This window comes from Panthera leo, chromosome B2 (assembly GCF_018350215.1).
Source record: "Panthera leo isolate Ple1 chromosome B2, P.leo_Ple1_pat1.1, whole genome shotgun sequence".
NCBI lineage: Eukaryota > Metazoa > Chordata > Mammalia > Carnivora > Felidae > Panthera > Panthera leo.
In genome coordinates this window covers 50,668,973-50,695,134 of record NC_056683.1, presented here as the reverse complement: position 1 = coordinate 50,695,134, position 26,162 = coordinate 50,668,973, and the positions used below count along the sequence as shown (strand labels likewise).

The following is a 26,162-nucleotide window of genomic DNA, read 5'->3' as shown; positions in this document are numbered from 1 at the left end:
AGAGTAAGATTACGAAAGAACCCAAACCAGATGTTCCTAATTACGTAAATGTTCACACAGACCCACTGGTCTTGTCTCCCCCCGCCCCCCCCAGGTCCTTTTTTTAGTCCATTGGATTTGGTTAGTGCCTTTTATTTTTTTTTAAACTGGATGTTGATTTAGCAGAGTTAAAACCCTTAGGCAAGAGACTTCCTGACCCTTTTCTTGGAAGCTAGTAAGAATCTAGGCTGTGACTGTGCCCCATTTGGATTACTTGCAGGGGTCATGGGCTCGATACACAGGGCTTCACATATTTTAATGCTCTGGAGAGATCATAAAGATCTTAAAGTACCTGTAAAAGTTGACCGGCACTTGTCTGAAGTGTTTTCAAGAGTTAGTGACCTTCAATCCTTAGAAAGTTAGCATTTTTTATTTTTAAAAAAGTTTTTGTTTGAAAGGATATACTCTGAAAACTTTAAACCTCAGACAAACCTAAGGAGGTTATTTGGGAGTGCTTCCTTCATTTCCCGCTGGAAATGTTCACATATTTACATAAGTCAGGTATTTGGAAGTTACTTTTTTTTTTTTTTTAATGTTTTCTAGTGTTTATTTTTGAGAGAGAGACAGAGTGCAAGCTGAGGAGGGGCAGAGAGAGAGAGAGGGAAACACAGAATCTGAAGCAGGCTGCAGGCTCTGAGCTGTCAGCACAGACCCTGACATGGGGCTCGAACTCACAGAACTGCAAGATCATGACCTGAGCCAATGTCAGACACTTAAACGACTGAGCCACCCAGGCGCCCCGAAGGTACTTTTTTTTTTTTTTTTTAATCTTTCTTTATTTTTGGGAGAGAGAGAACCGTGTGAATGGGGGGAGGGGCAGAAAGGAGAGGAACAGAGGATCTGAAGCAGGCTCTGCACTGACAGCAGCAAGCCCAATGCAGGGCTTGAACCCACAAATCGTAAGATCATGACCTGACCCAAAGTCAGATGCTTATATGACTGAGCCACCCCGGTGCCCTAGAAGGTACCTTTTTATCTAACACACTTTCAGTAGTGCTGCCTGTGCTAAGGATGGTGGTCCTCTCTTCTTGGCCCCCAAGGCTGCCATTTCTGTATTAAGTTGTATCTAGGGGTCCTGCTCTGTGGGCTTTAGTACTCAAATACAGAGAGGACTAGGAAGTAAACAAAAGGCTTCTAAGTACAAAGTTTATGCATTTTATTCCTAGAAGTGTCTTAAGCCTTTACCCAGAGAGCACTCACTTTATACACAGTTGCTGCAAGCTTGGCATCTGGTTTCTTAGTTTACGATGAGCTACATACAAATCAATTGAGGCAGAAGCAAGAGAAAGCAATTCAGAGAGCAGCTGTGAAAAGCATATCTAGACACGGCAGCCCGGTGTTCCTCTAAGGATCTTCCTCTGCTGTAATTCTAGTTAGAGAAATAAAATAGCTAATGAATTCCAAAGCCTTAATAAAAAGTGACAGTGTGTTTAGGATCTTCCTATTGTGATGGCAGAAGAGGTTGTAATCACTTTTAGAAAGATAATATACATAAAAATGTTTAAGAGATCATGTGCTTGAAAGGAGTAAGCTTTGGGAAACAAGACAATGCATTTGAATAAAATTACCTTCCTGGCAACACCGAGTAAGTAATGTATTTGCACCAGTGAAAGAACAATGGATGGTCATATACTAAGAGTTTCTAGAAAAATTTAGTAGAAATACAGATTTCCCCCCACTCTCCGAGAGGGCATCCCTCTGAAATCTTTTCTAACCCAAAATCGTGTAAAGTGAAGAAGCAATTACCGTTATTTATATGGAAGAATTTTTTAGCATTCCCAGACCCCCAAATAACCTCTTTTAGACTTTTTTGATACCTTAGGACGTATCTTGCTAATGGGTGGCCAGAATAAATCGAGATCAAGCCCAGATGCTCACTGACCCAGTTCAGAGCTATGGTGACTAGAGACTGACACGCTGGGTGTGGCTCCCAGGGAAGGGGCCTGGCGGGGCCCTCTAGCTGCTCCAGGTGCTCTCTGGTATAAGGGCTCGCTGCGGGGATGTTGTTTTCACCTTTTTTTTTTTTTTAAATTTTGAGAGAGAAGGAGAGCATGAGCGGGGGAGGGGCAGAGAGAGAATCCCAAGCAGATCCCACAGTATCAGTGCAGAGCTGTGAGATCTTGACCTGAGCCGAAATCAAGAGTCAGATGCTTACCCGACTGAGCCACCCAGGTGACCCTTTGCCTTTTTGTAAAGGCAGAAAATCTCCTTCAGATTTCTTTCAATTAGCAAAAACAGGTACAGTTATCCCTCACTTTCTGAAACTTTGCATGACTTTGCGTTATAAGAGAAACTTTGCGTTTCTCTTATAAAAGACGTATATTAGATAAGTATGTGTTTCACTAAATGAAAGAAATCTAAAGAGAATTCTTGCTGCTATGAAAACAAAGTTACCATACTGAGGTAGGTCTTTTGTAACAGTGAGTGGCCTACCACGAATTTTTGGAAAACTGGAAATGCTCCTCGCCTTACACCATTTCTGCTTATGAAAGTTTTTATAGGAACACTTCACTTCCAGATAGATAGTGGGGAAACCCCTGCTGATGTAGCTCTTTCCTATCAACAAAGTAGCTTGGTTCAAATATTTGAAAAGCAGTGGATACCTTTACTCGTTTAGAGCTGGAAAGGACTTTTTTTTTCCCTCCTATTTTTCCAGATGATAAAACTAAGGCTCAGAGACTAAAACACATTCCAAATGCCCATAATTGTAATATTTGTAAGAAAAGAGGGAAAATTAAGGCTGTTCTGAGCAGGTTGGTGCCTCTTGGGGGTGGGGACAAGAAGGAGGTTGTGGTAGCGGGTGGTCAGCAAAGATTTCTCCGAAAAGGTGGCATTGAGACAGAAACTAGCTGTTTGAAGGGCTGAGGTAAAATCTTTCTAAGCAGAGAGAATAGAAGGGCTGTCAAGGTCCTGACTTGGTTTTTGGAGAAAGAAGTGTGGCCAGTGTGGCCACAACACAATGGGGAGGAGGGAGGTGGGAAATAAAGGAGGCAGAGGTCGGAAGACTAGCCTTAATGTTCCTGGTGAGGGGTGTTGGGTCGTTTAGCCCAGTGGGAGCCACTTGAAAGTTTCAAGGAAGGGAATGACTGGATCTGCTTGGTGCAGGAACCCAGGACTGCCTGATTGCAGAATTAGGCCCCGTTCTACACTAGGAGCTTTCACTTTTGACTGAGACCAATAGTACTGGAAACAAATGCCAAATGAAACAAAACGTTGGTGAAATGGTATTTCCATTCCCATGAGTGACACATTCTGGTATTTTATTCTTGATTTGAAAAAAAAAAAAAAAAGCTTTTTATTTTGAGAGAGCATGAGCAGGGGAGAGGGGCAGACAGAAGGTGGGGAGAGAATCCCAAGCAGGCTGCACACTGTCCTTGCAGAGCCTGACGTGGGGCTCAATTTCACGAACTGTGAGATCATGACCTGAGCCAAGACCAAGAGTCGGATGCTTAATGGACTGAGCCCCCCAGTACCCCTCAATTTCAAAATTTTTATGTGATGTTGATTACTGCCTACTTTGGCTCATTACAGGCTTGTAACTAGCATTTGAAAAACCCTTCTAAGACTCCTATTCTGCCTTAATAAATATACCTCTGCCCAAGAGGTAGAAAACAATAGCCAGTAGCATCTGAGTGGTGCTGTATACTTCTGGTTTAGGCACTTTTGCATGCAGGTGTTTTGTTTTGTTTTTGTTTTTGTTTTTAAGTTTCTTTGAGAGAGCATGAGAGAGTGCAAGCAAGGGAGGGACAGAGAGACTCCCAAGCACATTTTGAGCTGCCAGCCACAGCCTGATTTGGGGCTTGATCTCACAAACCATGAGATCATGTCCTGAGCTGAGATCAAGTCAGATACTTAACTGACTGAGCCACCCAGGCACCCCACATGCAGTTTTTATATGTAATCCTTCCCAGAAACTGATGGACACCGAAACATGAACTCCTAGCTCCCAAATGAGCAGGAGGAAAAGCTCTCTGTAACAGTTTTCATGGGCTCCAACACAAGATGAGATTTAAGGTGGACAGAAAAAGAAGAAAAAAATAAAGGTAGGGATGGTGGTGATGAAGGAAGTAGGCTCTTGTTTCTGAGTAAAAATACAAATGTCTTAGAGTCACAGATGTTTAAGTATTTTTCGTTACCAGATGGCCAGTGATTCCCTTCTAGAAGTGAAATGCCAACATTCTTTCAAAACTGTAATATTGAATATGCTTGGTAAATTTCTCGGTCTGCAGGATGAATGCTAGCAGGTTTAGTAACATGACTGCAGCCTTCCCAGCTAATCTTCTGCTGGCAACGGAGCCCGGTGAAAAGGCAGATGCGGATGAGCCCTTTATATGAAACCCAGGCTGATCTCAGTTGTTAGTTATGCAGCCTGCGTCAACCTCAGCCCAGGCCAGCAGGTATTGGGCCAAAATCAGGACCTTTGACTTACTCTTTAACAGGAATTTCAAATATGGCAGGAAAGGAGTTTATATTAACAAGGGTCTCCATCTTCCAAATTTGATCTTAAGGAGGTTAGCATTGCTCTCTTGGAGGGATCTGCCCAAACATCCAGGTGTCATTCCTGAGGTGGAGCCCTGATGCTGCCTTTATGAGATGTGATTATGAAAGAGCATCTGTGCTCAGATTCTTGTGATGGTGGAATATGGTGTTGAATCCATGCTCTCCCCAGCCCCCCATGACCCTGGCTCTGGGGGCCTAGATGGGCCTGAGCACAGCGGTCACTTGGGAGGTAGAATGTATCTGCTTTACAGTTGGCTGTCACTCAGTCTCTTTAGAAAGCACTTTTTTTTTTTTTTTTTAACCCCTTTGGTGGGTTAGTCTACCACTGGTTCCTAAAAACTAAAACTCCAAATTTCTTCTATTTTTTTTTTTTTGGCAGTCCTTGAATTTAAGCCCACTGAATTTATAAACACACCTTGAAAGATTATACTTGTTTTCTTAAATTTTTTTTTTAATGTTTTTATTTTTGCGACAGAGAGAGACAGAGCATGAGCAGGGGAGGGGCAGAGAGAGAGGGAAACACAGAATCGGAAGCAGGCTCCAGGCTCTGAGCTGTCAGCACAGAGCCCGATGCGGGGCTCGAACCCACAGACTGCGAGATCATGACCTGAGCTGAAGTCGGACGCTTAACCGACTGAGCCACCCAGGCGCCCCTATACTTGTCTTCTTGATTGTCCAGTTCTAGGAGTGCATCAGGCAGAGCTGGGCACCACCATGGAGGGTGCATGTTCTCTTCAGCAACAGGCATGACCCTTGCTAAAGCCCTAAGCTTCCCCACACGTGGTAGGAGCCACCTCAGAGGTTCTTGACACACACCTCCCCATACTGAGCACTACGCAATAGTTGATCAAAAGCAGCCTTTATCTGGATGGGGACCAGGATACCTTTTTTCTTGTCAGCCCTGTGGTGACATATTCCTCTGGCAGAGGAGCCCTGACCCCTGCAGACAGCCTGGCCCATGTCAACCCAGTTTTCACTCCTGGCCCATCCCTGACCTGGCCTACCCTCCCCTCCCAGCCACCCCATCTGGGACTCCACACTCACCCAATTTTCTGGCTCAGCACCTGGCTCCAGCTGCCTGGGGCTGCACACAGGTCAACTGCCCGTGTCACGCCTGAGCACACACAGGAAGGTGTAGTGGTCAGTTGCACCTACCTCCCCAACCCCGAGCCCTGCAAAGTTCACCCCTCTCCCACATCTATCCATGCCCAGCTCCTTTCAAGCGCCTGTCCCTCTTCCTACCTGTCCCCTGCCCCACAGACTCTCCACGTCAGCCCACCTACCACAGGAAGCTCCACAGACATGGCCCAGTTGTCCATTCCCTTTGCCCACCCCATCCCCCCGTGACTCGCCCGCCAGGTGGGCCTGCCATATTCCTCTGGCAGAGGAATATGTTTGCAGGAAAGAGCCAAGGAATTGACTTGTCCTTAAAACTCAGAAGCTACAGATCTAAGAGATGTTTTGAGGTAAATAAAAACTATACTTACAGTATTGTTTTTTGAGGAGCAATGGTCTGCGGTTTAGGTTTAGGGTTTGTTTTTGTGGGTGGTTTTTTTTTTTTCTTCTTTTTTTCTTTTTTTTTTTTTTTTTTTTTTGGTTGAGTGCCTGTGTAAAATTGGTGGCCATGGGAAACATGACCTTTGGTAACTTTACTTGATGAATTACTTTTTGTGAGGTTAATTTGTGTGAGAAGACTGGCTGGGTTCTGCTAGGTTTGATTCAGAAAGAAGGTAGGAATGCCTTAATGTGGTCTTTATAACCATCAGAAAATTAAAACTGAAATATGCTTGAAGTGTAGTGGTATGGTTAAAAAAAAAATCTGACAAACATAAATTCAGAGGCCCAGAAAATAAATGTCTCCTGCTGTTAATAGAGCATGAAAGAGCAGATGTACTTTTAGGGATTTCCTATGTAGTGAGTTAATAGGCCCGTGTACAATTCCAGGACTGTGGTTTCTTTTAGGTTTTAGTCCAGTGAGGTTCAATGTTACTCTCTGTAGTAATAGAAATATTTGCTCTATTCAGTAGGGTAGCCAGTAGCCCTATGTGGCCAGTGGGACTTGGGAACTGAATTTTTAACTTTATTTTAAATCTAAATTGGAATAGCTACATATGCTTACTATCTACTATAATGGACAATGTGAATTTGTTTTTCTTTTAGTGAAAGGTGTCATTCTCTCTCATAATCTTCCCAACAGCTCCCATTTAGTCTCTTTTAAAGTCTTAAATTTCTTCACTTAGACTTCATATTACTAATCTTGGCATGTGAAGAATTTTTGTCTGTGTGGGCCAAGATAATGATTCAAGGAAGTTACTTCACCTAATCATACAGGAAATTCACAGATGTTATGCATTGTTAAGATTGAGATTAACATATTATAAATAAAAAGCAACCTACTCTGTCAGCTTAAGTTCTAATCTAGGATGGCAACAGAAGACCAGGTCAGGGCAAGGCCACATTTATTTTGGTTTCTAAAAGTGTAAAGTTCCCTAGAGTACACCCTGTGTAATTCTGTGGTATGAAATGACATTTCACAGTAGGAGAGAAAGTCAAAATACATCAAATATTATAAGAAATTGACATAACTGTAGACTAAACTACTAAAACATTTCTTTAGGGAACATAGGGCAGTTTAACATATCAACAGTTTAGAACATCACCATATACATGAATCTATAAAAGCACATGTATTCCAGTTTCTACTTCCTAGTTACTGGTCCCCCCAAATGCTCAGACATTACCACATAAAACACTGGTTTTGATATTTGTAATGTTAGATGTGTCTAACCTGGGAGTCCACCTTAAAACCAGATTCTGAGTCATACCAATTTCATTACATTCATGTAAGAATTTCTTATGTAAGTTTATTCACTATCTTAAGCACAGCTATTCTTTTGGTCTTATCATTCGGCTCTTCCCCATTTAAGTACTGGGGTTGAAAAAAAAAGCATCACTGTGGCTGACACCTCTTGGGGTGCTCTAAGTTTAGGTATTATGCTGGTACCCATCATATGGAAATGGATGCCATCCAACTGAATGGTTGAGAGTGCTCAAAAATAATGGTCCTTTTATTTTGCCATGTGAGAAAACTGCCTTCTGGATAGAAGGCATGGCCGCTAGCTTTAAAATAGTTTATAATCTAGAGAAGGACTGTCATGGCATGATCTCTTTGGGGAGGGCCCACTTTATCTGCATCTCTGACCAGCCAGAGAGGCGATGATGCTGCAGTCAGAAAGGTGGTTGGGGAAAGCATGGGAATCCTGTGGGAAGTTATTGAGACATCAGTAGACCCTCCCCTTTGGCCAGTCCCTTTCCTCCAGGAAGCCTTCTGAACTAGACTGGATCAGCTCCTCCTATTACACATGCACAGCTCTGTTTGGTTATCTCCAGTGCTCACCCAGACCCTTCTATGTTATTGGCTGTGGCTCTAGCAGCAACGGAGGAAGCTTGAGAAAAAGGAGCCACGCCTGCCTGACTCTTCACAGTATTGTCAGCACCTACCCAACACTGGGCCTTGTTGAGCGGGTGAAAGGACAAAGGGGGGCGGGGAGGGTGGAGCAGCAAGACCATGGGTTTTGGCACTGATTGGTCATCAACTCTAACTGGGGCCTTAACCCTCAAAGTGGCTGTGGGCTTGTTTTGGAGTTAGTGTAAGGAGAAAACTGCGTCTCAGAAGCAGGTTATTCTAGCAAGAGTCAAGACTACTGCTTGGGCCATTGGAAGAGAGCCAACAGTGGAGTTGAGGACCTGGCCCTGAATTTTGAATTTCAAGAGGATGGCTGGAGACAAAAGAATTTCTTAGAGTATCATCTCTCTAAATAGGGAACTGCCTGTAACTGCTTCTGAGCCTTATAGAACTAGATTGCTTTCCTAATTAAGTACTGTTTTTACTTCCAGGGAGTAGAAATTTTAAAATTCGTGTTTTATAAAATGTCTAGCTTTTTCTCAAATTCCAAGCTCTCTGAAACACTTACCTTCATGGTAGAGTATCAAAAGTTTTTTTTACAAAGGAGATTTAATTTAAACTAGTGGTAAATGTCATTTAAAGACCACATAAATCCTACAAAACTTGAATATATTTATATTAACAGTTACTATTGTTATCTTGAACTCTGATGCCATGATCGCTTAACGGTCGACTATATATTCAGCATTGTCCTGAGAACTTACATCACCCTCAATTAAGATTCTTTACTTTTCTTGGCCTAATTTCAGATGAACATAAAGCACCTCGTGCTTGTGCAAACCTGCACTGAATAACTAGTGGATTATTGTATTCAGGTCATTCCTAGCAACACTATATAACACATAAACTACACAATAGTCTTTTGAATGTGCCTTTGTCTTTGATTCAACAGCTCAGAGATATTAGTGGTTTTTATTCTAGTGGGATAAAATTTAGCCTTTTTCACAATGAAATTAAAAAATTTTTAATGTATAGAAAAAGTGCACATTTTAAAATAAGCATCTTACATACTGGTTGGTTATTTTTATTGTGTCTCTTCTCACCCCATTTAAAAAGATAACTAATGGGTACCAAGTAGCAGTGTCCCTAAGTTACATTTAGGGAGTTGTAATCTGTGTACTGAGAATAGAGCCCAATGGCTGTTTTTGCTACTTCCAAATATGTTGATTACACAAATTTGAATTAGTTACTCTGCAGTCCACTTAAAATATCTTGGAATTGTGTATGTATGCAATGTACATAGATGTTGCTGTAACTCTGAATACACAGCCTAGATGCTACTCAAAGTTAGGAAGTTGGTACAGTTTAATCCTTGGAATCTGTTGTATTCAGAAGGGCTTCTGTATCCTGTTTTGTTATTTTCTCTTTGATTTTGTCTTTTACTCTCATTCTTTGTTTGCAGAAAGGATTTAAGATGGGGACAAAGTCCAGATAATAATAAAGTCACTGTGGCTTTAGGTATTTTACATTGGGAAAGCATTGTCTTACTGTTTGACTTTATTATCACTGAACAGCTAGCTCACTGAACCAAACTCCATTTTGGCTCTAGTTTGGCTGTTAGGAGAGACTGAGTTAATTATTTGACTGCTTGTGTGATCTAGAATTACAAATAAACTTAAGTGTATTGAGGTGGGTCGAGGAAGATTTTAACGTTTATTTATTTTTGAGACAGAAAGAGAGCATGAACAGGGGAGGAACAGAGAGAGAGGGAGACACAAAATCTGAAACAGGCTCCAGGCTCTGAGCTGTCAGCACAGAGCCCGATGTGGGGCTTGAACTCACGGACTGTGAGATCATGACCTGAGCCGAAGTCGGACGCTTAACCGACCAAGCCACCCAGGCGCCCCTCGAGGAAGATTTTAAAAAAGATAAAACTAGGGGCGCCTGGGTGGCGCAGTCGGTTAAGCGTCCAACTTCAGCCAGGTCACGATCTCGCGGTCCGTGAGTTCGAGCCCCGCGTCAGGCTCTGGGCTGATGGCTCGGAGCCTGGAGCCTGTTTCCGATTCTGTGTCTCCCTCTCTCTCTGCCCCTCCCCCGTTCATGCTCTGTCTCTCTCTGTCCCAAAAATAAATAAAAAACGTTGAAAAAAAAAAAATTAAAAAAAAAAAAAAAAGATAAAACTAGGAGCTGAAGGAACCATTCTGAGCACTGACGCAGGAAAATCAAAGCCACTATACGGGGTGATTGCTTCAGAACACCCTAAATTTGAGTTTGAAAAACATTTAGAAAATTCTTCAGGCTTCTAACTGATCTTTGATTTTTATCCAAAAGTATGTTTGTTTGTTTTTTCTCATTTGGTAAATGTTCTTTTTTTTTTTTTTTTTTTTTTTTTTTTTTAATGTTTATTTTTGAGAGACAGAGCGAGCGAGCTGGGGAGGGGCAGAGAGAGAGAGGGAAACACAGAATCTGAAGCAGGTTCCAAGCTGTCAGCACAGAGCCGGACAGGGAGCTTGAACTGTGAGATCATGACCTGAGCTGAAGTCGGATGCTTAATTGACTGAGCCACCCAGGCGCTCCCATTTGGTAAATATTCTGATGTGTTTGTTTCATTCACTTAATGAGATCATGGATGATTATTTTTTTAATTAAGGAGCATTTCTTTTGTAAGCATTTTAAATGTCATCCATTTGGCTGATATTTAAAACTCAGACCAAGTTTGAGCTTTTTGCTCTTCAGTGTCATTCCCATGCTTTAAACTTAGGGCCTCAGAGTGATTTTGAAAACTAAGGATTTCAATTATTTCAAACCTAGGAAACCAACCAGAGTTTATTCTACTTTAGCTTGTATCATAGATACAAAAGTTTTTACTCACTTTGGTAATAGATAAATGATGGGAACCCAGTAAGCTAGGAAGTATCTCTTCATCTGTCCCACAGGAAACATTTTATCTGGTTAAGAAGATAACCCAGATAGCAGATGATGCCTTGCAGACGTGTTGCAGCCAGTGATCAAAGGAGGAAGTACTGAAGTAGGAAGACTCCTGAGAGAGTTAGTAAGGCATTATAGAGCCAGAAGCTCTGTCCTGGGCCTAAGAGATTGGCTGAGGCATTTATTTAAATCTGTAACTGTACCTGTGATGTTTCAGCTTTTATGGTAGAATGTCAGGTCCACTTCATAAAATTGAGTCATAATCCATTTTTTATATTTTCAGCCAGTGTTCTATCCTGTCCCTGCCTCATATAGCTTATAACGATTCTTTAAAAAGCTTCTCATCACTAACCAAGATTGGCATCCTCTATAGTCCTAGCAGCAAGGTGTGCTGAGCCTGGAGGCCAGGCAGGCTGGGTTCACATCTGCTCTGACATTTGTGGCCTAGGGCAAGCTTACTCAGCCTCTGTGCACATCTTAGCACATCTGTAAAATAGGTGATGATGCCTACTTTGAATGATGGTTTGGAGGTTGGATCTGCATAGGAAAATTTGTGGCATATCCTTTCTCATTATGCTCATTTAAAGGTAAATTTGTGTCTTTTACTTAGGATATTTTCATGTATCTATCCTGAGACTTAGTTTCCTGCTCCATCAGCTCTTTGCTGATGAGGAAGGAGAAACTATCTGAAAACCTGTGCTTAAATATGGGAGCAGTTTCAGATTCTGCCGCCCACAGTTTTCAGGAATTTGACATTGAGTGATCGTACAAGTGCAGATTTCACATTTCTGTTTCATGTAGCTAAGCCAAGTAGTCTTACCTATTTCTTGAACTAAAAATGTTCTAATACAAAAACAAGAATGGGAACTTAAACTCATCAATAAAACTGCTATCTTAGTTCAGGCTACTGTACCACACGCCACAGACTGGGTGACTTAAACAACAGACTTCTGTTTCTCATGGTCCTGGAAGTTGGGAAGTCCAGTGTGAAAGGTCGTGACAGATTCATTTTGGGATGAGGGCCCTCTTCCTGGCTTCTGAATAGCTGCCTTCTTGCGGTGTCCTCACATGGTGGCAAGAGAGGTGATCTTTTCCATTTCTTTTAATAAGGGCACTAATCCTATCCCATTGGGGATTAAGGGCTTCAACATATGAATTTGGTAGGGGTTGGGTGGAGCACATTCAGTCCCTAGTAACAACTAATAAAAGTTGGTTCAAAAGTGTGTTGTTTAAACCTGCTAGGCTATTTCCTATGGTTACTAACATTCTTTCCTCCTTTATAATTATATCTCTTAGCTGAGGTGCAAAACAGTCTCCGGTTGAACATTACTGTGTCTGTGATGGGGCGCCTGATTGAAATGCCTTCCAAAGCCAGGCAGGTACACATAATAAGTAAAGAGAATAGGCCACTGCAGACCAGAGCATGGCCCTCCGAGGAGAGCAGCTCATACCCTGCCCTTCAAAAGGGCAATACTGGGCTTTTGGGCATTTGTGGAGTTTTTGTTTTTTTAAATTAAAAAAAATTTTTGAGCTTATTTGGGGGGGGTGGGGCGGAGAGAGAGAGAGCACACACACGCACACACATGCATGCGTGAAAGGGGCCCCAGGGTGTGAGTGGGGGGTTAGGGAGAATCCCAAGCAGGCTCTGCATTGTCAGCGTGGACCCAGGAACCCTGAGATCACTCAAGACCTGAGCTGAAGTGTTTAACCGACTGAGCCACCTAGGTGCCCCTGGACATTTGTTTTTAAGGCTGGAAATCTGGATTTGCATGTCAAATGTCAGGTAGATAGTGGAGATAGTGGATGTATTGTTGCTTCCTTTTTTTTTTTTTTTTTTTTTTTTTTTTTAATAAGTCAAACAAAATACATCTGCTGACTGAGTATGCTTTGTGGGCACCAGTTTCCTACCTTTTCTCTGTTCTGGTATCTTGTGCAGAGGGTATTCTCAAGTGTTTGCCTATATGATCTGATTCCATACCTTTTCACTTATATACAGATAATGTTTTATTTCAACCATAAATCGTGATTCATAGTCTTCACTATTTATACTAACTATCATAATTTAAAGCATGTGTTTTCAGGAAAACAAAAGCATGTTCTATTTGTACTCCACCCAGAAAAGACCTACTTTGGTATTTAACTCCTGATTTTTATCAGAATTCCACCAGGTGGTGTTATCAGTGCAGTAGTGCACCTTACACTGTAAATTTTGTATGGTTTCAGAGTGGGCAAGTTGTCTTAAGTTACTCATGAGAAACCGAAAGTAAATTGTTGAAACTCCTAAAATAACCTCTCCATATTGGTGTGTTTATGATTATGAATTAACTCTCCAATAGTGGGGCTTACAGTTCCATTTATCCTTATCCACTGGCAGGTTATTAATCTACCATGATTAGAATGCCCAGGTAACTACTTACCTTCAGTAAGCCATTTGAGGAAATAAATTTTAAAATGCAGCTTCTTTGTGTAACTGAGATTTACAGAATCTTAGCTTTGAAATACTTCTTTTGAAGTGCAGTCTGTGAAAATGGGCATCTTGACCTTTGTTTAGCATATTAAATAGAGCAGGAGAAAGAAATAATTAGGGAAAAAGTTCTTGTCCTCAAACAGTGCCACTGTTGACTGACGAGTTTCTCCAGGTTTTCATATTATGCAAAAGAACACTCATTGTGTGCAGTGTAAGCAGATGTGACGGTCTCTAGTTACTGTGGGCCCTTTCCAACCTTGATTTTCCTGCCTTCTCCTAAAGGTCACACTGAACCTGAATCTGGAAGAAGGTTAATCTCTCTTTTACTTTCAATAGGTGGAATACATGTTGGTGTCTTTTGATCATGAAAATAAGAGAGTCCAGTTGGTCCTGTCTGGAGAAGAAGTTCTTGAAACTCTACAAGAAAAGGGGGAAAGGACAAACCCAAAGTAAGCTGATAAACTGAAGGATTGTTACAGTGTTTCTGAAACTGATAGAACTATTAAAATAGAATCTTTCCTCAGATGTATAGGAGACAGGGTGGCATAGTAGTTGAGGGCACAGGTTCTGGTCCTCCCAAGTTGTCTGGATTCAAATCCTGGCTCCCCTACTTCATAGCTGGGTGCAACCTTGCACAAGTTATTTCTCTGTGCCTTAGTTTCCTCACCTGTAAAGTAGGGATAATAATACTTTCCATGTAGGGTGTGGACATTAATATCTTAACATATTATAAAGCACTTAGAACTATGAGCTCAATATAAAACCTGTTTAATATTAATAAAGGTAAAAGAAAAAACAAAAACAACAAACCATTGACAAAGCGTTACTGAGATCACGAACCATGGTGCCAGATTGAGCTTACAGAGGAGGGTGTTTGGCTGGCGGGATGTTTTTGCAGTATTTCCTTAAGTAGGCAAAGAGGTGAAGGGGCATATACTTTCCAGTTCAGTTTTCTGCTCACTCGATTTTGGGAGGCAGCATTTGAGTTTGGAGTCTAGCATTGAACTGAAAGAGCCCTTAAGGCCAAAGGCTTCCTCTCCTTTGTCACAAAGTGGACTAGCTTGTCTTGGACAGTGATTGCCCTGTGTGTGGTTCTCAGTTACTTAAAAATATTTTGGGTCCAATACTTATAACCCTTACATGGTTAAAGAGCTCTGGAGAATTACCAGCCTTTGGGAACTGTGAAGGAGTTCTTAGCTTCATTTATACTGAATGGTTTCTAAGTTTTTTGAATTGACTTTTTAAAAACTTCTAAAAATTGAGTAGACAGCAGTAAAATATGATGGAATGGAATTTTCCCTCCTCTGTAGCCATCCTACCCTGTGGAGACCAGAGTATGGCAGTTACATGATTGAAGGCACACCTGGACAACCGTATGGAGGAACAATGTCCGAGTTCAACACAGTTGAAGACAACATGAGAAAACGCCGGAAGGAGGCAACCTCTTTATTAGGAGAAAATCAGGCTCTTTGCACAATAACTTCATTTCCCAGGTTAGTTCCTATATTAACATGCCCCAGCAGATAGTTAGTTCAGAGCTTCAGGTTATAAAAAGCAAATCATGACCCAAGCATTTGACTGTACAGTTCTCATACTTTACAGACAGTTCATACTTTGATAGAGTCTGTAACGTGAGAGGTGCAGGCAAAAATTGCATGCCAGTTCCAGTTGGTGGGTGGTGGCCCAGAGCATTGTGGTGAGAGCATTGGTCTGGCCTCAGTGGGCATGACTGTGGGGACCACCGTGACTGATAGCCTTGTGGCAGAGTCCAGCCCTGGCCCGGCTGGTAGGAGCAGCGTGTCTGCCACGCAGTTCTGACCCCGTAAAGAGTAGCAGAGTCTCTGATGATTATCATGTGCCCTTCTCACTCGACTCTGACAGTCGCTTCCCCAAACCTGTGTACCCACTAGCGAATGGTGGTATTGGTGGTGATTGGAGGGTCACCTGTTGGAGGGCTGGCATCAGTGCTTCTGGTCCACTATTGATCCATCTTAACTATGAATGAGGGGGTCATCAGGCCATGTTTGAGTGTTGTGATGAAAAGGCAATTTACAGTTTGTCTTCAAATCTAGTTGTGGCTGAAAGCTCATAAAAGTAAATATCGAGTAAAGTGAATAATAAACGGTGAAGCTATATTCCTAGCATAGAAGGAGGTGTATAAATAGCGTAAAATTAAACCCAGGAGTTCTGCATAGGAATGCAGTTCTACCAAATTGTCAATCTGGTTCATCTATGCTAGATATCTGTCAGGTTGTGGCAAAGTGTGCTTACCTCCTCAAAGTTCAAAAGAGCTTTGTTTGGGGATTGGTTTCCTTGGACTGGAACACTTAGAACTATCTTTATACCCTCCCTTTTTTTCCTGATAAAAGTATAACGAACATAGGCATTCTGAATCTTATCACTGGTGTCGGAAGGATGCTGAATAGGAATTTTCTTTGTAAAAAATCTCCATCTTAACATAGAAATAGTTGAAACTCTATTTAAACAACTTGGACGTCTTGTTTTCTGTGATTCCTTCGTGCCATTATGCAGGCCACTCCTCTTTCCCTGCCAAAAGAAAATCCCCAGCTGAAGGAGGGTGGACGGGTTTGCTTGGAAAAGAGTTGGCATGGTCCTTTGCCCTAGATTTTTGAGGAGGTGAAAAATCATGACTGTGCCCGTCACTCAGATACTTGAGTGCCTGCTCCGTGCCGGACCCATGCAGTGTGGGGATGCAGTCATAAATGCAAACAGCAGAGTCTTTACCTGTGTGGAGACTGAGTGATCAAATCCCTACAGATCCACTGAACATAAAGTCGAGGCAGTGCCGTGAGGAAAAGACACAGAACAGAGACTGGGACGAGGTTGTTGGGTGGACTCTGCTGGGGGCGGGGGTTGCTGATGATTGGAATGAAGTCCAAAGCCCTGTTGGGAATTGGGAGTACGGAGGGGCAGGATGGCCTAGGAAGAGGGAGCAGAGTGGGTAGACGTCTCAGGATGAATGGGGAAAGCACGGAGCCTTGAGAGAACCAAAAGAAGGCTAGCCGGTGGGACCGGGGTGCTGCAGGTGAAGGGGAGCCTGGGCACGTAGTTGGCGGGGCCAGATGAGGTTAACTGAGAATTTGAGTTGTTATCCCAAAAGCAGTAGGAGTTATAAACGGAGAGTTGGGACAGAAGAATAAGTTTTCTTCCAAAAATGGATTTTTTTTAAAAAAAGCTTCATCATACATTTTTTGATAGGGCATTTTTGGATTTGTAAACGAAACAATTATTATTTAGTTGTAGAAGGATCACCTTATATCCGTAGTGAATGATAAGGAAAGTTTTCTTTTGGGGTCAAGAGAGAAAGGAGTACTTGGTTTCTTAAGTGTAAATAGTGTGATTTTTCTTTCTGTAAAGAGGCAAAATCTCATGGATCTCGAAGCCCAAACAGTGGCCAAGTGAATTTTTAAATTTAAGCCAACTTAAATGGAAAATTTAGTTCCTCAGTCACACTAGCTTCAAGTCAGGTGCTCACTAGCCACATGCATGGGACACACGGGTATTGGACAGTGCAGACATACATTAAACATTCCTATTGTGGCATAGAGTTTTCATGGATGGAGCTGGTCTGGAAGAAAAGCAGTGCTATAGGAGTCTGAAGATCTGAGTTCTGATTGCCTTGTCCTGCCAGACACATTCTCCTTGTCCTTTCCATTCAGCCTAATTCTGGTTGGCTAAGAATCCCCAAGATTGAAGTTTGCCACTCTTACAGGAGTTTTCCTGAGTTTGCAGGCTCATAGTAGAGAATGCACATAGGTGCAAGAATTCTCAGGAACCCTCATGAAAGCTGGAAACTGTTTCCCAGATAAGATCAGCAAATTCAATTGTTGTTCACAAGGCGGATGTGGGCAGCCAATAGGTACTTTATTTTATAAAAGGTAGGGGCTGAAAATAAGGCATGGGCTAGTCTTGGCTCTAAGGCCAAAAGTTTCCTACCACTGATCTAAAGCCCTGACAAGAGCCTGCCTTGTTTTGCCTTTACGAACTGTCAGTCTTTGTCCTCTCTCAGAGCAGCACACTTAACTATGACCTTAAATTTCTTAACCTGAGGAACTGGTGGCGTCACTGCAGTTGATGTGGAATTTGAGCTTTACCTCTAGGGATAAATACAGAGCTTCATTTTTGCGTTGGAATTAAAGCTCTTCTTTGGGTCAAGTAAGATAATAAGGTTGGGTTTCAGACATCAGAGGGAGATCTCAGGGGTGGATGGGGGCACCTGTAGAGACACTACCTAATCTTTTTTTTTTTTTTTTTTTAATTTTTTAATGTTTATTTTTGAGAGACACAGAGTGTGAGCAGGACAGGAGCAGAGAGACAGACAAATAGAATCTGAAGCAGGCTCCAGGCTCCGAGCTGTCAGCACAGAGCCCAACGCGGGGCTCAAACCCATGAACCGTGAGATCATGACCTGAGCCACAAAGGCTCCCCTAGACACTACCTAATCTTGATGGACTTATGAGGTGACCTGGAGAGGCAAAAAACATGAGAGCCCTACGATATTTGAACAAAGCTTATCAACAGGTTGGGGGTGGTGGTGGTGTGCAGGGGTCAAAAGACAATCCGAGACATAAGAGCTAGTAAAGTAAGACATCTCAGAAACTGTGTAGGGGGAACCCATAACCCATGACAGTTGATATGATGTAGCCTAGGGACTTCTGTGCTGTTGGTCCTTGCTATTAAGTGAAGAGATGGGTGGAGGTGAATAAGCTCTGTAGAGATCACAGGTGGATGAAAGGTCTCTAATACAGTCACTAAAGGGCTGCAATCACAAAAGATGATGCTGAAGAAGACCAAGTGCCAAGGGGGTGTTTGTAAAGCACAGTATTTACATGGTGTCCGTGTGCTGACTTTCCTTAGTGGGGAACATGGAGAGGTGTGGTTCTTAACAGGTGCGGTGATGGTGAGATACCGTTAACTTTTGAAGACAAATCCTGCCTACTTCTTTGATTTGTTGTAGATTAGGCTGTCCTGGGTTCACGCTGCCAGAGTTTAAACCCAATCCACTCGAAGGAGGAGCTTCCAAGTCCCTCTTCTTTCCTGATGAAGCCATAAACAAGCATCCCCGCTTCAGGTGAGTATGGCTCTGCGAATGAATGCAGATGTGCCTCACTCTTACCACTGCCTTCTAGGAGTAAGGTGCTCCTTCCCAGAATCCTTGTCGCAGTTAAGAGTTCAGGCTCCTCTTGTAACTAACCAGAGAAGCCAGCGGGCATATGTGCATTTGGTTGGTTGTTTGATGCTGCTCAGAACCCGGCTGACTTGCCCATTTTCCAAGTCATCTTAAAGCGATTCGCTTCTTTAGTGTGTGACAGCATTCTCGAGCAAGAGGCAGAGGAAGTGGTGTTACTGCAGAGCCTGCTGAGAGAACATTCCATCAGAATATCTTGATCCACATTAAAGTCACTGTCTTCTTTAATGTGCAGGTTCTTTTCAATCCTAGTTCCTTAAATGCCTGTTGGGGGAAGTTTTCTCTTAGAGAGGGACAGAAAAGGTAGAAATAACTAAGTGATCTACTCTCACTCAGTATACCTTCAGAATGAGGCAAAATATGTACAACTCTGTACCTTCTGCTCTATTAACTTGTAGGTCTGTTTGTAGTTTCATTCCTGGGTTTTAAGTTGCTTCAGGGCCCACACTCGTCAGATCTTGCTTTGTACCTTGAGTTTCCTCTGACAGCCTAAACCTAGGCTCCTCACCTATAGGCAGGAACCACGGGACTTGTCAGCATTCACTCCTTTAACAGGTCTACACATCTGCTATATGCAGAGATTTTGGGGAAAACATATTTATAGACATAATTCCCAATTTCAAGTGTTATATTGTGCCAAAGGGAAAATAGAGATACTCGGCTGCAAGAAAAGGTAGATGCACCAGAGACCCTCCTTGGAGAAAAGAGGATGCTTCTGACTGAGGGGATCACAGCAGGCACGTGAAAGAGGTGGCCTGCATGCTGAGGCTATATCACCACTGTCTGCTAGAATCATACTGTCAGCCCCAGATATAATTTTAAATTTTCTTTTCAACGTTTTTTTTTTTGTTTTTTGTTTGTTTTTTTTTTTATTTTTGGGACAGAGAGAGACAGAGCATGAACGGGGGAGGGGCAGAGAGAGAGGGAGACACAGAATCTGAAACAGGCTCCAGGCTCCGAGCCATCAGCCCAGAGCCTGACGCGGGGCTTGAACTCACAGACCGCGAGATCGTGACCTGGCTGAAGTCGGACGCTTAACCGACTGCGCCACCCAGGCGCCCCATAATTTTAAATTTTCTAATAGCCACGTGAAAAAAGTAAAAAAGATGGACTTTATTTTTTCTTTAATTATCCAAAATTATTTCAACATGTAACCAATATTTTAAAGTTATTGGTAAGACCTCTTTATTTTTATAGTAAGTCTTCCAAATTCGGTGTGTATATTATCTTTACACCATATTTTACTTAGGACTAGCCACATTTCAAGTGCACAGTAGCCACAGTGGACCAGGTGGCTTCTGGATTAGACACTCTGGGTCTAGAGGAGAAGTATTAATGTTGCAGTTTGGGTAGGGCAGTACCAAGGTATTGGGGCTCCAGAGATGCCTAGGGATAGTGAGTACTAAAGTTTGGCGTCTTTGTAGTTAACACGGGGAACGGTAACATACAGTGAGACCAGACCATGGCATACCCCAGACACTTGAATTTGATCTGGTAAGTTACAGGGAACTGGGGAACCCAGGGTTGAACAGGGAAGAGAACGGCATTCTCGAGCAAGAGGCGGAAAAAGTGGTGTGACTGCAGAGCCTTCTTACAGAACATTCCCTTCGAGTATCTTGATCCACATAAATATTCAGTTGGATTGCCTCAGAGAATTAGTTTGAGGGAGGGTTTCGTTGTGTTTATTTGTATAGGATCAAATTCTTCTTGTACATGATGTTCTTAGGTAACCGATTCTTGACGTTTGGTTGTCTGTTTTAGTACCCTGACAAGAAATATCCGACACAGGAGAGGAGAAAAGGTTGTCATCAATGTACCAAGTAAGTCCAGAGTGAGGCGATAGCGTGGGAGAGAGACAGCTGTGGAATTGTTGTTTCATCCTGGAATCTCACCCATTTCCCTTTTTTTATTTTTAATTTAATAATACAGTATTTAAGGACAAGAATACACCATCTCCATTTATGGAAACATTTCCTGAGGATGAGGAGGCAGCAAGGGCTTCCAAGCCTGATCATATTTACATGGATGCCATGGGATTTGGGATGGGTAATTGCTGTCTTCAGGTATGGCTTCAAGTATACAGAGAGGCAGTGTGCCCTTGTCCCTTTCTGTTTACTAACTTTTTTTTTTTTTTATAAATGTGCATTTAAAAATGTTAACATTTTAATCAAGTTGAACTGAAAGCCAAGTGTGCCTTTCTGAAGACTAGTGATTTTAGTAAATTCATTAGTAGCTATCTTGATGGAGAATTGACAGAATCTCCAGTTTACAGCAAATATAATTAATTGTTAATTAATTTACAGTGTGAAGTATTCCATGATGAGTCTCTAATCTTTTCTAGTGATGGATGGTCTGGCTTAGAGCTTGTAACATCATTCAGATCTGTTTGTGAAAATGAACTCTGGATGCACTCCAGAGATTTTGTGATCCAAGGGAAGGACTGTCTGGACTTGAAATTTTCATATTCGGGCAAGGCCATCTAGTGGCGTAAAAAGAACTGTTTAGCCACCTGTGTGTGTCTTGCCCCGGGCTAAGTCACACGGGGTAGGGTAGCCTTTCTGTGTTTACTTGATTAAAACTTTCTGTGGATCTAATGAGATGGTGGATGCCCTTGGCACAGGCATTGTGCCCAAGGACCTGGGCGGGAGGGCACAGAACCTATCAGGCAGCATGTGGGCCTGCACTAGGGTCTCAGTTGTTACTCCTCAGGTATTTGGGGAGCTCCCTTCACTTCTTTTGGTCTTGGTTTTCTTATCCGTTAACAGGAAGATTTATATTAAGGCCCCTTCTGGGTCTGACTCTAAGCTAGTATTTACTTCATTGTTTTTGTCAACAGAAGTGCTGGTTTTAATCACCCTTCATTTGCTTAAAATCATGTTAGAACAGGAGTTAGGAGTTGCACAAATTGAAAATTTCAAATAAAAATAGAGGCTACTTGTTACTGTCTAAGGAGATTGTATCCAGTTCTGATTACTTGAAGATTAGAAATGGTGTCCTTAGAGGCCTGGAAGGGTGCAAAGCCCGGCCCCCTTCTGAGGTCACTGGGCCTCCACTCTGCCTGCTTAGCACCCAGAGGCCAAAAGCACAGAATTCCCATCATCTTGAACAGCTGCAGCATAGCCATGCACCTTCTTGCACATATAGCTCCGATGTGCTTATTTTTACAACTATGGATAATGAAAATTGAATGCCAGAGTCCCATTGTTCTATGCTAAATGTGTCTACATGACCATAATTTTTTTTTTCTGATTTTCCTGGCTTACATAGGTAGTATAAAGTGTGTCTTCCAAACAAATATAGGCCAGTAGGTTTCTTTACAAATGGTTACATTTCATAAAGGGAGCTTTTGACTTTGGCCTGTGTACCTGCTTTCCTGTCTTAATTACCAGTATTTTTTTTTTTTTTTTTTAAGAGCACCATTAAGATCTAGGGTTTAGTGCATGGCTTTAAAGTTGTGTCAGTGCAATGGGAGTACTGATTGCCTTTTCTTGGTTTAATATGAAACCAAGGAGCCTTGCCAGGCATAGCACAATTACTTCTTTCCACCAGGATGGTCTTTCCCTTGTACTACTATACAAGTAAATGTGCTCTAATGGTGGGTAGTAACATTTTTATTGCCTGCAGATGCACTTTTCCGTCCAATTTAAGCTTTGTTGTGGATTTAGGATTAAGGTTTCTTTTTTCTCGATGGCATGTCCAAAACCGTACTTTGAATACTCCACTTAAAAAGTCGTTAGCACAGGTCATGTATGGTGTATGGGAAATAAGATGAATTCCATACCTCCCCACAGAAAACCCTGTTTTGTATCTCTCAAGTGGAAAAGTAGAAACAACTTAGCAAAGTAAAGCAGAAAAAGTTTTAAAGTAATTTTTAAAGGTTAATGACGACTTAATTGTACAAAACAAAAAAATCATTTAACCACATTCAGATTCTTGACTCTTTGGGAGTCAAGATTTTTCAGGAATCATTTAATAAGTTGGTGTACATTGTGCTAGGTTTTCCCCCTCTAAGAAAATCAGGTGGCTTCAAAACTGGGTTCTAGATAAATTTTAGAGATTCAGGTTTCCAACATCTGTTTTTCATACTTTCTCTTTTTTACCCCTCTGTTTCCTAGTGACATTTCTTCTCCTCCTATATGATGCTTTAAAAGGACACCAGAAGCCAAAACTGAATATTCATACTTTAAGGCATAAGAACTCTTTGTTTTCCTTTCCCCACTAAAGCCATTAACCATAGTCCTGTTTGATTTGAAGATAGCTCTAGAGTACTGAAGCCAGTTACTAAATAGATTTAGAATAACTAAGTCACTTCACTGTTGTAACTTAACTATTGATTTCCAGGTGCTAATTTTCTTAAGGATACTTTACCCCTAGATTTCCCTATGAGTTGCCTAGTATATACCAGGCTGTCTAAGAGAAGCCAGTCAAAAAACTGGAGAGAAAACACTTAGATTGTATCTATTTAAAGATAGAAATAACAGACACACACTACTGTACCTCAAGAGTAACAAAAGAGCTAAACAAACTAAGGGATGCATATTCAGAAGAATTCAGCAGTCAAAACACTTGGGGAACATTGAGGTATTTTTAATCTCCGTCCATCTGAATGTGGCCTCTAGAGTCCCTATTTTTTAAGTATCTCAGCATTTTATGAAAATAAAACTTCTTTACTCCCCCGTAGTCTCCTCTTTAGCACCCTCTTTCCTTCAAGATACACGAATTCATTTAACAAATGCTTATTAAGCACCAGGTAAGTGTCACTTTACTTCACATTTGGAATAGAGAACAGCAAGGCCCATCCCTGCCCTCAGAGAACTCACATTTTCGTGGGGATTCCCAGCTCAGAAGTGTCTAAATACTCAGCTTACTGTCTTCTGTTTTCTCACTTGCCATTTTATACTTCCCTTGCACAAGGTGATTCCTGAGTTCCCACCACATTGCAGAAACTGCCCTTGTTTTGGTTAAGAGTGACCTAATTACCAGTCCCTCTTAATCTTTATTTTAACCTTTGATACGCTTATTCCTTGATGTCTATGATGAATTAGTTTGTAGTGACTGATTAATTGCCAGTACATTTGAATTAAAATACAGCATTGAATCATTAACAGAAATTACAGCAAGTTGTCTAAATAATTATTTTCTGTAATTAGTTACCACCCTGACGTGAATAGAATTCTGCAGGTAGGCTGTGAGTCTCGAACAGAAGTTCCTCTGAGACCTGGCTAGAACTATGGGAAATACCTGGTTGGGATTATAACAATAAACATATTCGCTCAGCTGCTTCCTCAAGGATTAAGCTCATAAATCACCTCCTGTACCAACACGAAATTCAAAATTTTCATTGTTAAATAACAGAGGACATGAAAGCTGTTCCCATTTGGCAGTTTATACGGATGTGCTAACACAGTCATGATTTGTGTTCCCGGTCCCTTCCTTCCACTGCTCCTCACCCCAAGGCAGGCAGAACCTTTTTGGTTTCTTTCGGGTAATTGTTTTTAGATTTGTGCTGATCAGTCATGTGATGTTTTTTTCTCTGCCTTACTCTTAAGTGTTCTGCTTGCCCCTCTTACGTGGGCTCCCTCTCCATCTTCAGAACTTGACCTGAGCCTTCTCCCTGTTTCTCCACCCCCAGACTTTTCTTCTGGGCATCAGCCCTGGGAGACCCCACCTCTTTAAAGGGCTTCTTTATCTGCTCCTGGCCTTTTACGCCCATCGTGTCTTGGTGCCTCTGCTCACTGTCTGTCGTAGGAACACCCAAGCCAAAACTCGAGTTACACTTTTGTTATCTGTACCCCACCGGCCCCCAGGGGCTGCTTGGACTTGGGTGTGCCCCTTGCACCAGCCGTGCTTGGTTCTTCCGGGTTAGTTGCAGTATTTTAACTAACTCTCTCTTCCTCTAGTTATGTCCTGTTCCAAGCTGTACTTTATACTGCTGCCAGGGAACTTTGAAACCCACCCTTTTGTACCCAAATTTATATAACCCTTCAGCTATAACTGAAGTGAATGGGAAGCTATAGAGGGAAATGAGCCAGCACAAGAGGAAATGCCTTGCTGAACTCATTATTTCTCGAGTGTCTTACTTTTTTTTCCTGACATTTTAATCTTACTTAACTTAGGAAATGGTTGTTTATATTAGTTGTGAACATGATGAAATACCATATTTTGGCAAAATTCAACCATGACAACTTTTTAAAAACATTCTGTATTAAATGTTATTAGCAATGGAGTAACTGTGGTCCCTTCTCCAGCCATCTTCCTTGTCAGAGTAACCTTTGGGAAGGATGTTCATGATTTGTTGTTGTTAATAACTTGCAATTCTTAAACAGGTAACGTTCCAAGCCTGCAGCATATCTGAGGCTAGATACCTTTATGATCAGCTGGCCACCATCTGTCCAATTGTCGTAAGTAGAAATGACATTTTACTTTAAACGCTTCTTTGTCTAGAGGGTGCTTGTGCAGAATTTGCTGACCATGTGCTATTGAAGTTCACGTAAGACTTCATTCAGAAATGAACTGACATAAATAATATACATTCAGAGCTAATGGACTAAGACTCTAAGCTGTAAGAGTTTACTGTTGCTAGTAAGACATTTGAGGGTTAAAGTGTTAAGTTTGCAGCCGTTTCCCCCTCCCATCCTTCACATTCTCATGTGAGAGAGGGGATGATTTAAAATGCATCAAATCCGGAGCGCCTGGGTGGCTCAGTCGGTTAGGGTTCCGACTTCGGCTCAGGTCATGGTCTCACGGTCAGTGAGTTTGAGCCCCGCATCAGGCTCTGTGCTGACAGTTCAGAGCCTGGAGCCTGCTTCGGATTCTGTGTCTCCCTCTCTCTCTCTGCCCCTCCCCTGCTCATGCTCTGTCTCTCTCTGTCTCAAAAATAAATAAAAACATTTTAAAAAAATTAAAATAAAATGCATCAAATCCAAGAACTTGAGTCTCTTTTGGTGTCTTTGACTGTGAGAAGGCAGGTACAGACAGATGGAGTATAACTCCATAGGGGGTGCATAAACTGTTCTAGACCAGAGATAACTGCATGGTGCTTTTCTCAGCTTGTATGTGACACTTTGAACCTGCAGGTGCTGACTCTTGTTTGTTTTTAGATGGCTTTGAGTGCTGCGTCTCCTTTTTACCGAGGCTATGTGTCAGACATTGATTGTCGCTGGGGAGTGATTTCTGCATCTGTAGATGATAGAACTCGGGAGGAGAGAGGACTGGAGGTGGGAGTGATTTTCCTTAATAGCCTTTTAAATCAAGCAGGTAAAATGGGGTTATTGTAACTACTTGCCATTTTGAAAGTCTCCCTTAAATTTTTGTCTTGAGTGGGTTAGTCACATATGGGAAGAAATTGACAGGTTATCAACCTGTCTTTGATGTCCTAGTGTTTGTGTTGGGTGAATACGTGGGAAACACGATTTGGTTTGGGTGAGGAGGTTTCATCACTTGTTGAAATCTGTATTTGTTTCATCCTCTTCTAAAACTAGTAGTGCTATTTTTCTATATTTTGGAAGTCCGTGCTGATGGGCTGCTACTACCAGAAGGCTTTTTGGTGCTACATGAATGTTTTGTATATGAAGATTTCTGCCGTGGAATCTGTTGTCAAAGATTATTTTGCC

The 26,162-nt window shown here is 42.0% G+C and overlaps 1 protein-coding gene across 11 annotated transcripts in view; it reads left to right on the top strand.

Moving 5' to 3' along the window:
- GCLC (glutamate-cysteine ligase catalytic subunit) overlaps positions 1-26,162 on the top strand; it is a 59,341-nt gene that overhangs the window by 20,008 nt on the left and 13,171 nt on the right. For 8 of the 11 annotated variants that reach the window (XR_006202651.1, XR_006202650.1, XR_006202649.1 and 5 more), the window contains 7 exons: positions 13,677-13,789; positions 14,651-14,833; positions 18,319-18,432; positions 20,311-20,369; positions 20,479-20,612; positions 24,876-24,950; positions 25,650-25,766. Coding sequence is in view for 8 of the 11 variants with exons in the window: in XM_042939061.1 (XP_042794995.1) it covers positions 13,677-13,789; positions 14,651-14,833; positions 18,319-18,432; positions 20,311-20,369; positions 20,479-20,612; positions 24,876-24,950; positions 25,650-25,766 (795 nt within the window). In the remaining 3 variants the exon portion in view is untranslated. Of the gene's footprint in view, positions 1-10,487; positions 10,529-10,881; positions 10,994-11,771; positions 11,957-12,169; positions 12,253-13,676; positions 13,790-14,650; positions 14,834-18,318; positions 18,433-20,310; positions 20,370-20,478; positions 20,613-24,875; positions 24,951-25,649; positions 25,767-26,162 lie in introns of those variants that run through there. The other 3 variants (XM_042939065.1, XM_042939063.1, XM_042939064.1) reach the window with 3 other exon arrangements.